The 18,329-nt window shown below is 45.9% G+C and overlaps 1 protein-coding gene across 1 annotated transcript in view; it reads left to right on the forward strand.

Annotated features, from left to right (window-relative positions):
* The first annotated feature begins 2,031 nt into the window (after positions 1 to 2,031).
* The window catches only part of LOC131281093 (insulin gene enhancer protein isl-1), a 37,718-nt gene continuing 21,420 nt past the window's right edge, over positions 2,032 to 18,329 (forward strand). The window contains exon 1 of the mRNA XM_058310347.1: positions 2,032 to 2,179. Within this exon, the coding sequence (XP_058166330.1) occupies positions 2,032 to 2,179 (148 nt within the window). The remainder of the gene's footprint in view (positions 2,180 to 18,329) is intronic.

The raw sequence follows: 18,329 nt of genomic DNA on the forward strand, positions 1-18,329 counted from the left end.
TAAACGCATCCGGCAAGACAGACAAACAATAAAAAAGCGGTATACGCAACACCGCTCCATTTCGCCGCCCCGGTCGAGGTTTTCTCCTAATCGATATCCATTAGGAAAATTAAAAAAAAAACGTAACGGCGCGCGGGTTGCGTGCGCCGAGGTGTTCCTTTAAGAATCGTCGCCGTCGTCCTCGTCCTTCTTCGCCACCACCGGTCGTGGATGGAGAACATGGCGGTTACGCGGAGTGTCGTGTCTTGCGCAAACGAAGCCATGCGACAAAATACCGTTTTCAACAATCCACAACGAACGCTCCCGGCTGTCGATGAAACTGGCTCGTCGTGCGGACACGTGAAATCACGTACAATGACCTCCCTTGAGAGGATCAGGGCGGCGGACAATGGCGAGAGGGTCGGTGTACTACAACCAGCGTGTTGGTCCGGTTTGTCTAGATCCTGTGATTGCTGTAGCGTGGAGGTGCACGCATTAAAGGGTGCCTTGCGAGTTACGAGGAAAGTACGCGCCTACACCACCTTGATCACATTTCGTCACGGCCGCTTCTATTCAACCCCCGTCCCCGGGAGGAAGGTTAAGCTTAAGGGACGTTGGAATGAAAACTCTCCAAATCCTTACCGCACAGTCGGGCACAGGTTGTTTGAGCAATAAAAAGCGAGGGAACCGTTTCGACCTTCTCGAACGCGGATATTCGGAACGCGTATCCGTCGTCGACCATTTTGTTCTGCCCGTTGCCTTTGTCTAGTTATGTGTTCGAAGAATCTGATTCGCTTACGGACACCTTCCGGCAGTGTGAAGAGGAACGGAAGCAACCACCGACGCCAGAGCGAAGGAGATCGGCGATACCTAACGCACTAACTCCGCCTTCGACGGAAGAAGGAAAAAGAAAGCTAGCGATAAGGTGAAACAAAGTATCGAACCGGTACGAGCTTGTGAGAGTGTGAGTACTTTCTTGAACCGGTAGGACTCCTAAAGCAGTAGTGTGTGTGTCGATCGCAGTTGATTGCGTGCCAGTTGCGTTTGTGTAAGTGACAAATCCATAGAACGAAGCGTCGTGATTGGTCCGCCCAACCGGTAATCGAAGCGGTTCGTGAAACGGTCGAATAGCAAGTTTTGTTCGAGCAGAGGTCATCGAATCGGTAGCGCAGGGTCATCGAACCGGGAATAGCGGTTCACACAAACGCGAACGATTCAGTCTGTGCTAGACCGTTCGTGAGTACGCGTGTCGTGTGGTAAAAGCGTAGAACCCGCGAGATCGAGTCGTTCGTGGCCCTTCTGTAACGTCAAACGTCAAAACATCGGAGGCTCAAGGCAGGAGTCAGACGTGCGTTTCACCTTCCACCACTCTCCAGCTCAATGGTTGTGTTCGAGTTCTTGGATTCACGTCCGGAAAAAATTGTGAGGTGACACTGGTGACGTTTCGAAGATGGTTTCACTGATTTGATGTTTGCCTTTCTGTCGTCCTGTTTACCCCGTCGTTCCGCACGCCAGAAGGATTAGTGATTAGAGAGAAGTGACCCCCGGGCAAGGAAAGTCTATTGAAGTATAGTAGAGATGTGCAATTAAATGATAGTAGTCCCTCTACGATCCAGGATTATAGTGAATATGTGCACGAGTGATATGCAGTTCTTGTTCGCTGTAGGAATTGTACGGTGCTAATGCAACCCCTTTCATCTATCGTGCTGAGAATTCTTTGGATACAACAACACCGAGCGGAGCGAATGATCGCAAACCTCCGAATTAGCATTCCGTGTGTGCCTTGAATAAAACAAAAAGAAAGAAAAAGAGAGGGGCATAGAAGAGAGAATTGTGTATCCTGTGGAAAGGATCCGGTACATCCTGTGCACACGCGTGCCAGTAGTGTTGCGAATCCGGACGCACCGGTTGTGGAAGCGAAAGCTCCGGCGACGGAAGCGACTTCAGTGTGGTCCCCCTGTATAGTCCTCGGCGTGGCAGGTAGTCCTAGCCGTGGAAGCTGAAAGCGCCTCCGATCGCTCCACCACATCATTCCCACCAAAATCTTCCTATATGGTAATGGCAGAGATCGGTGGCCCATTGGCACACCAACTACCCTTACACAATCATAGAGGTGGACTGGTGCAACCGTCGCTGGTCATGAACCACCACCTGGACTCCCTGGACAGTAGCGGTTGCCATGGACCAAACATACATCCAAGTAAGTGTTACTCAATTGTTTCTACTAGTTGGTCTACAATTCATAGGCAGAAGTTTTGTCTGTTGTAATGAAGAACCATTGAAAAGAAAAGTCGTTAATGCATCGTTCGGATCTCATCCCATGATATTCTCTTATTGAAAAGGACATGCGGGAAAAGACCAGCTTACAAAAGATGTCATTGATATGATTGCGTATGACATTGGGTGCTAAAGCACGTACGCAACATTTTTATATCTGTACTGGAAATATTTTATCGCATATTTAGCTATTCATAAAGTTTTGATACTTATATCTTTGGTATGTTTAATTGAATCGGACTAATGCGAAAGGCGCATGCGAAAGGTGGCGTTTGAGGAATGGTTATTGAAAACCAAATTTGAAGTAACTTTTCCACCCTTTTTTTTACAAATAACCTTTTCTGGGGAAAATGTTAAATATTTGAATACGGGAAAGGTAGAACTATTGCAAGCCGGGAATTGATTCGAGTTGTGAAGTTTTATATAGAAGGAGGATGACACATTGATACGATCGTTGCTAAAGCTTCTCCTTAGGAGGCATTTCCTTTCTAATGCAAGTCCTGGAATGATCGCAAGTAGGGATATTTTGATTTGTTGTTAAGACGTTCTAAAGTCTCTTAAAAAGATGAAAACACGATTTCATGAACAGAACAGATGTTAAGCAAATGTTTGGATTTTGGTTAGGAAAATCGAGTGCAGAACTAAATGTACAGAAAACCATAATAACCATTTTTTTTACCATCATAATTTAATACGTTTCCTGAGCTGGTTATAGCAAAATTCATGCACATTAATGAACATCTTATGTAGATTACTTTAAGTTGTTTAAATCAAATACAGTCATGCTTAAGAGAGCATCGATTACACAATTTACGTAACGGTGAGAAAGTGACACACGCATTTGCTCATTCGCATTTCTAGAAAGATCCTCCCTAGGGTTCATTGACGTTTTTCCAAATTATTTAACGCATGTTCTCCAACCTCCGGGACCATTGTTTGGCGGATTACGTACGTTGCACGTCCCGGTATTACACCTAATCTGGGAAATCCTACAACGAGCCGGTTAGAAATGGTCACTTCGGGTTCGGAGGGAAATTCCCACACCTTCGTGCCGCTTTCCTCCGAAAGTACCCCCAAACACTGAAACGCGCGGGTCGACGTGAGTAAAACCGGTAGTTTGCATTGAAACGCGGGCATTTTTGGCAAGCGTTTGGTAGTCAAATTTCTTCAACTACCCGACGGCTGTTAGCGAAAATGCGCGTTGAGGTGTGAAATGTCGATCTTCATCAGTCGCGCCTGGGTTTTGAGATTCGCCTCCCTTTGGTGAGTAATTTATTGGCCACCGGTCGTCGGTTTCTCGACCTTAGGATATCGTCGAAAATTAGTTTCTTTTTTTTTATTTCATGACACTCAAGTGTACACCATCAGCGTTAAATTGTTCCTTGGTGTTTACAACGGTTGCCATACCGGAGTCGGGGAGAACGTTTCATACTTTCCGGGTTTCCCTTTTAAGATTCCATTACCGACCTTCCCGACTCCCGCGACTCGAACAACAGCTGGCGTGGATCTTCCATAAACACATTACGCAGTACGCACAAAAGTGTCAATCTCTCGGCTGCACCGCGGGTCACAGACGACGACGCATCCAAACACCCACATACACAAACACATCACTTCCCGGCGAGAAGAAACGCACGCTCCTTCGCACGCGTGTTATACAATCCAACGCGTCATCCATCATCGAGCGGACGAGCAAGTGTTTTATTGACGATCGGAGCGATTTTCAGTTTCCATCCGGCTCCATTAGCCCGCCTAGCAGCCTCACTCCGTAATGGAACCCATCCATCCTGTGTGTGTGTGTGTGTGTGTGTGGGAGGGCTCGAAGGGACACAGTTTGGATAGTTCACTTCACTTTAATGGTACATTGGCGGCGATCGTCCACCGTCGTCTGGTCCGCGATCCCAACTTCAAAATGCACTTTCCCGTTGTTTCCCGAGGCTCGGCTACTCACGATTGCCCCTCGCCCTTTCCTGCGGGGTCAGCAGCCGTTTTTCCCCAACCGCCGTCGGAAAATGGATCAAGACGGCCGGAAAAGCGACGGCAACTTCGGTGGGAGGGAGAGGTGAGGAAATAAAACATGTGTACAGACGCATTCGGGTGCCTCGCGGACCGCATTTTTTCCTTTATAAATACACATTCATCACAACACTGTGGCGGGCATAGTTCAAGACTGTTATTGGGTAATATTTATTCCATCTGTCTTCCTTGATTGTTTGAATCTGTCAATCATGTTCAGATAGGTTTTCTCTTAGTGCTACATCAAATGGATTGCAACACTCTCTTACTGCTGGTTCCATTGAACACCGTTAGTTCATCAGTGTTCTGTAGTTTGACGAAGTGAGCCGTTTTTGGTATGATGTAATTGTGCAACCTGCGTCTTAGTGCATTTCGCCGACGGCGTTTGCTAAATTAGCACGTGGCGAATCCTTGCGAATTAACTAACCACAACGTTAGGCAACGCATACCTGTTCGGGTTGTTTATACTTTTTATTAACATTAGTATGCTAAATGAAGAATAAATTAGAATTGAATCTGAGGACCTACATCGATATTACGATTGTTTACGTCGGTCCATTCAAACAATGGAATCTATTAAAGGAATGTCGGGTAAAATGTTTCGATCAATACTTTTCACAAGTTTCATACGTACAGCAATCAAGTAAGAATAAAATTGCAGCATTGAAAACAATAAAAAATTGGTTCAAAACTCTCTACTTCAACATTTTTCCATTTTTTAGTCTTAAATAAAACCACAATCGTGCATCATTTAAAGCTTCTTTTGAACGGTTCGTTTAACTTTATTTTGTAGTTATGCTGTGCAATTTTTATATTAATATTACAAGATACTCTTCAAATAAAAGCCATGACTCCTGGCACAACAAATAAATGTTCATATTTGCTTTCAGTGATAACCAAACACAAAACGTATGTAATGAATATCTTTAATAAGCTTTATGAGTGAGTAACGTTTATGATAACGAGACGATCGAGGAACAGGTTTTTTAAACAAGATTTTGATACTAACTCAATTGTTTGATTGGTTTGTTCACGACTCGTTTTTCTGTTGGCTAAAGTCAGTGCTTTTTTCAATCCTACAGGTTTTGGGTTTCAATTCTTCTTGAATCGGCCCATAACGCTGTAATACCAAACATCAAGTCACTCTAAGCTGTAACTTCGACTGGACTAAATTGGACTTGTTTTTGGTTAACAACTCTCTTACTTTGGAAATAAAAGAAGCGAAAGCGTCCATTCAAATGTGCGTAGACGTGTGTCGCCCCGATGGGACTCCGACTTCAAAGGGTGCCATGGTCCAGGATGATCTACCATAAGTGCGATCCGACATTGCCCGCTCACGTCTTGCTTTTATGCCGACCCCAACGAAGTACATCATAATTGGACCGGCGACCAAATGCCGCCCAAGAATCATCCTTAAATTAAACTTATAAAAACCACACACACTCACACACTTTTTCGAGCGGCCGGTGTCACCTTTGAACGGTGAAGGTGATTGTCGACGCAAAGCCAAAATAAAACAAAAACACACCGAGAAACACAAAAAATACCTTAGCCTTCCTTAACCGCCACAAAGTAAAGCGTTTGCCGCCACCGACATCAGGCCACGACGACGATGACGGTGTTTTCCAGCCTTTTTCCCGACACTCGCGCTGTCGGCGACGCCGCGCGGCGTCATAGAGAGAACTGGGAACCCTAAGCAGGAACCTCCATAAAACCGATAAACGACCAGATAATTTAAGGTGAATATAAAGTTCACACTATTTTACGATCGCACCGAGATCCCGGGGACGAACACCGCAGACTCCGGCGAAGCGACCCGACGAACCGGGGCCAGTTTGTCGTTTGGAATCCCCCCTCCCATCCCCCGAAGGTGATTCCACCTTCCGCCAGCCTCACCATCCGTTTTCCTGTCTCTTCTTCCCTTCCTTCATTCCTCACTTTCAACCGGTCTTACCTCGTGTTATCCTCGCGGTTGGTGTTCGGGCTTGTGCCATGTGACCATCGTGCGCTCTGGAATGACCGCCGGAACGCACCTGATTAGGTTCCCCATTTTTGCCCTCCTCCCAGGCGACGCATTCCCTCCTTCTCGCGGGGCCCTACGTTTTTAACGATTTTCGCGTCCAACTCCGAGACCGTCAAACGCGCCAAAACCATTAAAAGGCAAGATTTTCTGTTGTTAGGCGATAGTGAAAGAAAATTATTTAATTGCCAGCGTGCCAAGCGCTAAAGCCTTTCTTTTAGGACCGTTCGGTCTCGCGGCGGCGGCCTCCCAACTTTTTCGTTCCTTTTAGCGGTCGGTCTTTTGTTGAAACGGAACCAGACCGCTCGTGTACAGTTTTGCACAACTGAATTTATTTTCCACATGTAGTTTGCTTCGTTTGTTTCGTTTGTTGTGTTGGAAAAGGGCACGAAGAAAAGGTTGTACCCATCGGGGAAGAGGTATTCGGCAAACGCGTGATATTACTTGCCAACTCACAGTTCGGTTTCACGGAAAGTAAAGTTTACAGCCTTCGTCCTGTCCCGTCCGGATCGACGAATGTCCCGCATACCAATGTGCTAGGATTATCCAACCCCGAGCTTGGATGATGCATAAATTGCTACAACTTTTTCTTTCCTCTCTTTGGCTTTACTCCACTCCATATTTCAAATTTATTGCCGCTGGATCACATGGACCAGGACACGGAAACTACTCAACACCGTCCACTTGGAAGTGTCAAAACCTCGCGGGAGAAAATAAAATAAAAACCCGAACGAGCACGCATTATTCATACACATGATTAATAAACAGTAAAATATAGAATTAGTTAGGAATATGAATATGGATTACCATAAATATGGTTTATTCTTGTTTATGCAAACATTTCGATGGGGGTTGGGAAAAGGCACGCCAAGATGAGTTTGTAAAATGTGAATTCACGAAAACGAAAACGGAGCCCCAAATGCCTACGGGCACACATAACCCCCTCATCTCCTTCTTCCTTTCTCTTCCTAACTGCCTTTGGCACATGGCCCCCGGTTCCCCGCCTTCACCCCGCTGCCTGGCCGGTGGTGATGGATCCATTCTGGTGTATCTATTTTCCACTCAACCGAGCACCACCACCACCACCACCTCAATCATCCTCATTAGGGCCGACAACCAGTAGCACCAGCAACAGGGTTGCGTTTCGGACCATCATCTCAATCGGGAAGCCCAATTTATTCTTTTCCCGTTGCGTTGCATCCCTAGGCTCGCACCAAGATGGCAAGAATGTTGGCCGGCATCATGTCGTATATCATAAAATCCGTTAAAGGCAACTGCGCAAGAGCGTTACTACTCGGCCGGTTTTCCTTCCTTCCAGTGCGTCATGCTCGTCGGTCTACGAAAAGCGTCGGCCATGAAGAGTTAATCCAGTTGCTACCAACGGCATAAAATTATCCCATCATCGTATGGGAAAAGCGGCGCTTTTAGCTAGCGGATAAAATTATGATAATCTTGTTTCCAGTGGACTCTTTTCGTTTATACATTGTATAAAGAGACAAAACTGGTGCTAGAAGTTACGCAACAATGGTGCAATGTGTTTGATCCCATTTTGAAAATTTATGTCTTACCGACCATTTCCATGAAAACTGCATTTTTTAAATATCTTGAAAGTAGGATTGCTATTTTATTGCATTATTAGAAATTACTTAGAGAGCTTCCGCACATTTTTCTTCTAATTGCATTATAATATGGAGGATCGCATTCTTGAACAGAGCGTTTTAAAGAATGATTAATTACCATTTAGAATTATTCACGTGCCTGTCCTACCACAATCTCAATCAGCTTATATCACATACTTCAAACCTATAATTTTTTCAATTGTTAACTACAGTCGCGACAGTCGAAAACAGCGCACCACCGGGGTTGGTTAGCAGTGTACGGGGTTCCTGGTCGCAGTCAAACTATAACTCACACAGCAATTAGATTCACAGAAAGTCAGGATCACAGAAAATCATACGACCTTAGTAGAAGGTCCTTAACTCAATAGAGGTCTATGTCTCCAGTGTAGCTTGCGAAGGCCCAGGAAGCTGGATTCAAAAGCCGTACTGGAGTAAATACTCACTGAAGAAGAAGAAGACGACGATGAAGAAGAAGAAGGAGAATTTGTAACTGTTCGAATAAGACACTAATACAGTGAAACAATTTTATCACTAAAAGTTAGGAAACATAATTGTGAACAAATTTAAACAAATCATATAAAATACCCGATGTAAACTCAATTGACAACAACTCATCGTATTTAATGAAAATTTACTCAAAACAATGAGCTTCATTTCAAAGTTCGATTCTTCAGTTTTGAAATTTACGATAATCAAAGCTTCATTTCAAAGTTCATTCTTCAATTTTTAAATTTACGATAATCGAATTTCATAGATAAAATTATTTGAAATTCGATTAAAAATAGAAGGCCTAACTTTCTGGAATAAATAAGCTCGTACACTAAAAAAATGTCTACGTATAGAGCGAAAAAAGGTGAATGCTTTTTTCCGTTATGCAATCACCTTACGTCACCGAACATACACGGATGTGTCGCACGTTTTGTATGGTAATCCATGGATTTTAGTTTTTGAAAATCTGTAGCTTCGGCTCTATCAGACACAGACTTAAACTAGATAAATACTTTTGAAAATTTAAGCTAAGTACATTATACCATTCTCTAATGCTTACCTAAAAATCAAAATGTTCAAGAATACTAAAGAAGACATCCTTTTGTAGTCATCACACAAAACGTTTTGTTGCTCTTCAGTTCCAGTGTCCAAAGATTCCCAGACAAAACGTACAACATACCCGGATGTGATAAACTGAAACTAGAAAACTTCTACTGAATGCCATTTGTGTATTTAAACAAAAGTAATCTGCAAACTATCGCACGGTGGAAACATTCCACTTGTCTGGGCAGATTCGGTTGTTTACCGTTCTCACGCACGGGCAAGGCGATGATCTCTGTTTTAGTTTAGTCTCGTTCTTGCCGTTCGGATCCGAAGCCTGGGCGAATTACATTGCAAAGCAGCTTCGGTGATGCAGCTGGCCCGGGAAAGTCGCAACTCCAGCAATCATATTCCAATTATGCCCAACACCTGCCCGGCTCGTAACATGGTCTGGCACGCAAACCGGAACACTTGGGACGCTCGATTTGCCGACGATCGCAAACATGTTTCTATGTTGTTGATTCAATTACCATACCGTGGGGGCAGCAATTATTCATCCGTGCCGATCGAACGCGCCAGAAGATTCTTCTTCTGGAAGAGAAAGTTCCCAAGGGAACCGTGTGGCGGCGAGAATGCCCCCGGGAGAAATCCCAGAATCCCGCGAGAAACCCGCTCCCCGGTTCTCGATAAACATCATGTTGACGGATGCCGCCCGATCGAGCCTCGCCGAACGACCGTTTCGGTGTTTTCCGTCGACGAAGTGTAAACAAACAATCCGGGCGGACCGCGTCTCCCCCGTCGCTGACCACCGTCCCTCACACTGACCCCATACCGACTCTGGGAACGAGCGCTTCGGCCGGTTTTCACTAATTGGACGAATTCGAACTAGACGCGAACATTATAGCGCGTCCAAGGGACCACACCAGCGTTCATTACAAATTGATTACATTCTTCGAGTCTGATTTCGGTGATCGATGAATCGGAACCCTCCCAGCCAACCATCAACCCTTCAACCATCCCACCCACCGTTGCGGAAGTGCCGCAAACTACGGCGATGTCGGACTGAAAAGTTGCAGGTGCATCCGATTGTCCATTTCACTAATGGGATGGCGTATTTTATTTACATCATCACTCCGGCGGGACTCAAGAAATGGAATTCGATATGCATTTCCGAACTCGGTTCCATTTCCGCAGCACCGGACGAACGGGAACTCGGGTGGTTTTCCGTTTCGCTCCCGAAATCCCTGTTTACACTACGACTTCCGAATATTGAAAAATTGATCGTCTATTTCCCGGATTCGGTTGTGGTTCGATACACGGCATGGCTACCTGCCCTCGTACTCCCGCTTTGTCATTATCGTCATCCTGTTCTATTTATCACTCGAAACATCCCCAACCCGCGCATTGATTGGGGGGAAGTATTAAAAATGCCTCTCGTTTCCGTCCGGTAACAAAGGCCCTGGGTGGTGTAAAAGTGATATTTTATTTACGACAATGTTACAACCTCACCTCACACCTGAGTAAATGTATAAATTAGTATCGAGAACGCATGTTTATGTGATCAAACCATATTAAAATCTAAGTCACCGTACGAAACTCTCCGGTCGCAACTAATTGGATAACATTAATTGCTAGCTACTGGCCGAAAAATGCTCACCTCTAAGGTTCGAATCGAAACCAGATCGGGACACGGCTCAATCGACAGCGACAGATCCCGTCAACCGACCGTCAAACATGCGTCGGAGCTACAACGGGCAACATCGGTGGACACGTATCAACTCCCGGACCCGCCGGCCGGTTTTGAGACTAGGCATTAGAGGAATTAATCACTCCGTAAATCTGACGTGACGTGAATCCGATCGATCGCACCCGCCACCCGATCCCGATCGAATCCGAGCCAAATGAACCCAAGGCTCGAGTATTGGTTGTTGGGGGACGGTTCGGGATCTAGCCAGTCGACAGAACGGTATGGCCATATTAGTGACCAGCCGCATGTTGGCGTTGTTGTGTAACAGTAGCGCTAAGCTCTGTCAATTCACTTTCCATAATGGTACCCACCCGTGCAACACATCCATAACGCGTATAAGAACCCTTGCGATCGCTTAGCAGATCGCGTCGTCCCAAATTTGGAATCTGTCGCTCCCGTTTTTTCTCTGCCGGGAACGGAAACAGCGTTCCCTCTAAAACGACCAAGACGAAACGGAAACGAGGAATCGAAAGTCGAACCGTGCACATCAATCCACCTGCCCCAATCCCGACCGGCCGGCCACGGCTAAGAAGCGACCCTTCCACGATCAGATGTCCCTCCCGATCGCGGCGGCATTCTCCTCTGTGCGTATGTTTATTTATTTGTATTCGCCTTCTTGCCTTCCATTAATTTACCTCACCACCCCGATGAACAGAGCAGCACCACCGCCAAAAGTCAACACCATAAACCGCCGCCGCATGCCGCAGCGAATAATAAAGCAAAATAAATTTCCTAAATTCCTCTATTAACTTCAAAATAAATTTGCAAAATAATTTATTAAAAACCAATACACACCGCGTGCGCGCGGCTTCAAAGCAAAGCAAAAAGAACAGGAGGGTGAAAAATAGCCTGAAACAGAAAGAGCGAAAGAAATAAGGTAAGGACGGAAGGGGGCAGGAGGCAAAGCTGCAAGATCGGACAGCAGCATGACGACACACCACGATTTTTATGCAAATTTGATTACCATTCCGTTCGGTTCCGTTCCGTTCCAGTTCTGTTGTCTCCTTTCGCACTCGGGATCATTGCGGTCGCGGTTGGTTGTTGTTCTTTTTTTTATTTCTTCAATTTCGTGTGTCCTTTTGCTTTTTCTCACTGTCCACCGCGTGTCTTTCTCTGTTGGTGGCGGTATCTTTCTCCCACTTTGCCGCCTCTTTTTCTATCACACACGCGGACGCAGTTCCGAGCGCGGCTTCAAAGGTTCCACAGCTGCCGGTTTCTAGCGGCGTTTACACTTTGTTGATCAGTGGCGATCCTTTTCCGCATGATCGAATCGGCAAATCCACGGCCAGTATTGGCTTCCGGAAGAAAGATTTTGCGCACGCCGTTCAGAAGGACTCTTCGTTTTGGCAGATTTTTTCCTGTGGAATTTATAAGGGATTCCATTTTTGCAGAGAAGAACAAGTTGTGATTCTATGCAATTCAACAATGGCCGACACTTACATCTTTGGGTTCCAATCGGAAGGGAATCAGAAGGGCTACAAATATGGTTGGTACTAAATAGATACTTCGGTTTTTACATTACACACGATCCTCGAATGAAGAAGAGCAACCTATGGTCATCAGTTCCGAGTGACCATTCGCGAACCAAGTATCATACCCTCATTGCATAAATCTACCAGCTTCGGTAGACAGAGCGGAGCTGAGCACACAGAATCCACCGAACCAAGGCAACCTCCGTAGGGTTCCGATTTGTTCGTCCGGTTTTTGTCTTGCGCTTCCTTTTCCTCTGGTGCGGCCTATGCGACATGGTCCATGTGTGATTGGGTGTATGTTATTTATTCATTTTCCTCCCTTTTTTCCACTTTCGCAACGTCTGATCGTTGCCGCCGACTGTTGCCGGTCGCAGGAACCCGCGGTCCTCGGTACTTCTCGGCAAAGGAATTGCCGCCATGTTAATGCAAATTAAGCTCCACGCAAAACGGCGGTCATCCGAAAGGAAACCGACCGCGGACCAGGACTCACAACTGAACTCAAGGAACGACCAAAAGACAAAAGCAACAAGCGGCAAACAAGGTGATGTTCAAAAATAAAAAGGCCAACCAGACCGGCCATTGGGTTCACGCGCGGGACAGCGCCCAAAGGCGAAAGGAAAGGAAGCTCGATCGATTGGGCAAACAGTTTTGGGCCTCGGCCAGCGATCGGATCGGATCGGATGGGCGCTTTGATTTGCCCGTTGTTGTGCGCCTTGCGCGTTATTCTTGGGTTCCCGCGAGGCACCGATGAACTGGAATCGGAAATCTGTCAATCGGAAATGCGATAAGCAGCATGCGATAGCGGAGCTTCGCGGCGGCAGCAATTGAACTCCGTCCACCGGGGAACAGGTTTTGCTTCTTTGTGGATCCAAAAATCGGGGATAAGGCTTGAGCTTAGGAAACGAATAAAGCGGCCCGTTCCCAGGCGCTGAAGCCGGTTCAAAAATCGCTACCTCGCTCGCTAACGTCACAATTTGCCACCTTCTGGATTTGGTGCAATAAATATCCAAAGCAGCGATCGGCGAGCGCCGTCCCCCCCCCCCCCCCCCACGACTCGCGGGCTCCTCCATCATCAGCATATTCGCACGATCGCACTCGGCCGCGACTTTGTGCGGCGGCTCCCTGCCGGTTTGCCCCTTTAGACTAACGATTTCTTGACGACAGTCGACGCAAGTCAACGGACTGACTAAACGATGACGCGATGACAGAGGACCACGACCACCGAGACGATCAAGACGCACAAGACCGACCAAAACGAGCGCGAGAACGGCGTAGTGAAAGCGTTAGTCCGACGGCTCCTCGGCCCGGAGGAGGAGAGAAAAACGACCTGCCAACCGTCCGTGTGCCACACACTATCGATCGTTGTGTGTGGTCGGGTTTTATAGATTTATAAACAAATTATGTATACTTTTCTTATTAGAGTCACATTTTTCATAAATTAACATGTTGAAGTGTGAAGGCGCAGCACAAAGCGCAGCGGGCAGACGATGAAACAAAACCTAACGTTCGCCGGAGCCGTTCCAGGCCTCGGTAGTAGGGCCTCGGGCTTGTAGCAGCCATCGTGCATCGTAGGGCCGCTGGGAACCCCGGTTTGCTCCCAACCGCAATCGGCTCCGACAGAAAGTTGGTCCCGTCTGGATGCGAGATGACACGCATTGCTAACAAGCTGGGCCTCTCGTGGGCACAGCGTGCTTTCACACTTCCGTTTAAAAATATTGATCGTTACGAACGGCGTGCTACCGTTGTTACGCGGAGATATTCGTGAACCGGTTTTCTATTTCAAAGCATTTTTTGGCTGTGAGTTAAGGAAAAGTACTTTAGGCGATTTTTTGTTATTTTTAAAAAATTGCCACAGTGTAGTTTTGTTCGAATGATTTTGAAATAAAAATTCATAAACGAAAACACTTACCAAACATTAAAGTGTATTAAAATGGAAACCTTTTTCTATTTACTTTCGTTACAATCATCATTTAGTTTCAAAAGTAAAACATGTAGTGTTTAGTAAAACATTTTCACCTTATTATGTCGATCCCTGATTCCTATTCCTGATTTTTATTCTTGGATCAGGACAATTAAAGATCAGGAATTTTATCTTGGCTGACGTCGAATACGACACGAATAATTGCAAAATGCAATACGAATAATTGCAATTCCTCAATTCTTTCAATAAATACTATACCTTTAATATGTTTTTTAACTTGATCGTAATTGATCGTATTTTTGTTAGCTTCAGCTTATTCCATGATTGTATGAGATAACCTCTACAATTTGATTTGACAATTAATCCACTTAAATTATGCTTTGTCGTGGTAAGAGTATTTTTCAAATTTTAGTTAATTTACGTTACATTTGATTGAGGCATTTATCTAATAATTATTTTTCTAATATTCCTTTAAGCAACCATTACAAACACAAGCAAACGAGTTTAAACTCAGAGATTTGTTTTGTTTGTTTATTCTGATTCACATTAGCATATCTAATGAAGCCATAATATATTCTAATCAAGTGGATGTATCTTAACTGAGCTGTCGAATCTTTATGTACAATTTCTAAATTGCCTTAGAAAAAGCATACTTTTCCGTCCAGGGTAGATTACGTTATGCAATGTTTGAATACAGCCAAAGGCATGATAATAGTATCAGAAACTAAAGCGTGCTAAAGCACCGACGGCTGACGAAAATTCCAATCAGGTCTCTCAAGATTTTTGCAAAGCTGTGTAATACATAATGACTAAATACCTGTGTAATTTTTAAAACAAGTAGTTTTAGTGTTTATTGTAAAATATTGTGCAAATCCTACATACAATATGTGAACTGTTTAGCCGTTCTAATCAGGGCAATGGATTTTAAAGTGAACGAATAGCGTATGCCTGCCGCTTTCCATCATTCCAGCGGTCAGGTGTTTTGGCCGCGCTGCTGCGACATACGGTACCACCGCCGGACCATGCCGCAATACCATGGACACCCGATGAAGCATTACTTCCCCCGCCGGCTGAGTTGGTTGACCAGCGCCCAACCAAACCCAAACACCCCAAACCGTTTGCGGCCTTTCGGGAAGTATTTTATCTTCAAACAAATTCTCCAGTCTACCAAAACATCGGAACCGAACAGCATCGCGCGCTGACCGTTTATATGTTGTCGCCGCGAGTATCTTTCTTCCGATGTTGTTGTTTTTTTCGTTTTTTGTTCCGTAACTCTTTGTTTTTGTCTCTTCTCTTGTTTTCTTATGTTATGTTCCGAAACGAGAAAATTTATTTCCAAGCGGTAAGCCGGTCCTTTGCCATATACAGTTTCATGCCGATGATGTTTTTGTCACTCCACCCTTCCCCGGCGCGGGAAAAAAACCGGCAACCCCATTCCATGTCCACCCTCCCCTGTCCCAACCTAACCATCTGACAAACTCTATCGATTTATTTCCTTCGCTCTCTTGCTCTCTTTCTCTCTCTCTCTCTCTCTCTCTTGCTGAATGGCTCATCTCGTGACGGCCGTTTTCAACAGCTTCTCGCGGTTTAAACGCAACCCCGCGGCCTCTCGTGGGTCGAGGGCTAGGAGTTGTCGGTACTTCATCAGTTTTCCCGCGTGCTCACGCTCACGCCGGCAGAATGATGGAAGACATTATTCATGCCGTTCTTTACTCCGCTTTTCATCATCGGTGTTTTCGTCCTCCTTTTCCCCTCCCGGTTTTCGCATTTCATCGTCCTCTTCACCTTAATCCCCGCCACGGAGCCATCTTTATCCTCTTCCTCTCCCATCTCTCCCAGGGGTTACTCCATCCCCGGCATCACATTCCGCTGGGGAGAAGAAGAAAGGGTGAAAAGAAAAACGCGCGTGCACCAGAACGGAGGAGCAGCAGCTCGCAGCAAGATCAAAGACACTTTTCGGTTTCGGTTCGTCCTGTTTTTATGGCCTCCTTATCGGTCGTGGTTGTTCGGTTGTTCCGCGTCAACCCCATTGCCTTCTCCCCCGTCCCGGTTCCGGGTGATCCCGGGCGCTGCTTTGCATCTCCAGCGTCTTGCGATAAATAAAACCGGCCGCCAGGAAGCTCGGTCTGCCCGGTGATCCGGAGGAGAATCGCTGGGAGGGCAGGCCGTGGGGAGGGGTAAAATACGGATACAATCCTCGTGCACGGTGAACACTACTAACCGACGGCTTTTGCTTGCTTCCTACTGCTGCTGCCTCGGATCCACTGACTTATGGATACGACTCATACCAGGGCACTGGCGGTACGGATGGAGGTGGCTGTGGAGTGTGGCTCGGCACACGATGACGAAACGGCTCGCGCGGGACGCAACACGATCACCCGACACGGCGATATTCGCTAATTTATCTTCGCTACCTATACCCGCAAACGGAGCCCGAGCCGGGGCCCGAGCCGGGAGGAATGGGGAGGCGAGCTCGACGTGGGGTCACTACCGGTGCGTGGCCTGGGATTCGGTAATGATCGCACGTGCTAATTGGCCCCACACACCGCTAATACCCGCTAACCAGCGGGGCAAACATTAATCGGCACACAATCGCACGACTCGCGATGCAGCTGCCCTGGGTCGCCCATCACACACAACCTTGAGCCCGCATGCGAGCTGGGCATGCGTCAGAAGGCGACACCAGCGGCACGGAGGTCGGTCCCGGGAAGCCGGAGACAGTTTGATCGCCCATCTTGAGCGTTGAGAACAATCGCAATCATTCATTTTCCGCGTAAAATAGTTTCCCTCGAACCGGCACGGTTGCAATGGGAACTTTTCCTCGGACCATGCCCCACAGCACAAAACGTCACCCGCTCCGAGACGGTGACCGGCCCGGGGCACACAAATAGATATTATAAAATTTATAAATTTACAACACCTCAGGTGCGAAAGTCAAATAAATCCCGTGGAAGCTGGACCCGGAGTGGCGCGCGGCATTAAAACAAAACATATTCCTTTGCACATTCGTGAAACAATCGCAACAACACAACCACCGACGGACAAAGAGAGATTGATTCAGCAAGAAGTTCAAAGTAGTAAATGCGGCCGTTTAAACAACGGTCCACCAAGCGACAGACACTCCACTGTTCCGCTGCAAACATCGAACGATTTGCTGGTCGGTTCGTCTTCTACTCCTCCATTCTGGCGCGAATCCGGGGACAAGCGATTCTGTTCCAGGATGCAGTGATTCTCAACGTTACAGTCGGATTTAAGTGAAATAAACGCATTTCAATTTAGGGTAAAAGAGTAAATGAGGCCCCGGCCGCCATTTTTTCGATCGTGGGTACACCTCTTGTGGACGTTTAAACTGAATGTATGCAATTGGTGATACATTAATACGTTAAATTCAACCTACGAGTATTTGAACCGTAGTGTGTACCGTTAATTTCGGCTACGCAATCAACCTAATGGTGCGGTATGAGGGGGGCCCACGGGCCCCCCTTATTTCTCAAAACTATAACAAACTTTCTTTTTCGGTAGACCTAGCGCAGTCCGCTCGCTTCGCTCGCTGCGGGCGCGCCGCCGTTTCCAAATCATTTCTTCGGCTAAACTCATTGTTTCATGCTGTCCATCATGTGTGGTATAGTTTACTTACTAGTAACTTAACATGTAAAAGTATATTGACCCGCATTAAACCTCCACTGGGTGATTAGTTTAAACCGTTATGTTCTTTTAAGCGAACCGTTAGCGTTCAAAAATTCGAAACGAATGCATGTGTCGCGCTTTGCATAGCTTCAGGCGCTTAATGTGAACCAGCAGGAAGAGGAGAATCTAGCCCGGGGCCTCATTTACTCTTTTACCCAATTTAGAACACATTTCAAATTGATTAATTCTAGCTATTCAAATTAAATTTTTCAACAATTCACTAATCAGACGATACTTTTAAAATAAAACTTCAATTAAATCTTCCAAAAGAAACGCATGATTTTTCTAACTATTTGTTAATTGAGCTCACCATTCTAGATACCACTTTCCACAAAATATAACTGCGTCTTGAATTCATAATAGAATTGCGAATATTTTCTGTGTTTATGCAACCTTTCAAGTATTTTCGGGAATTTGATGTGAGTGACAATTTATTTTTCCATCGACAGCGATTGTAAAAATTGCGTTTTTAACCTTCTCGCTTTTTAAATCCTTCCTACGTAAACTCAAGGAAAGTTTCTGTTGACAGGTGCTGTTAGAAATTTTTTTATTCAATTTTCAC

The sequence above is a fragment of the Anopheles ziemanni genome, chromosome 2, assembly GCF_943734765.1.
Source record: "Anopheles ziemanni chromosome 2, idAnoZiCoDA_A2_x.2, whole genome shotgun sequence".
Lineage (NCBI taxonomy): Eukaryota > Metazoa > Arthropoda > Insecta > Diptera > Culicidae > Anopheles > Anopheles ziemanni.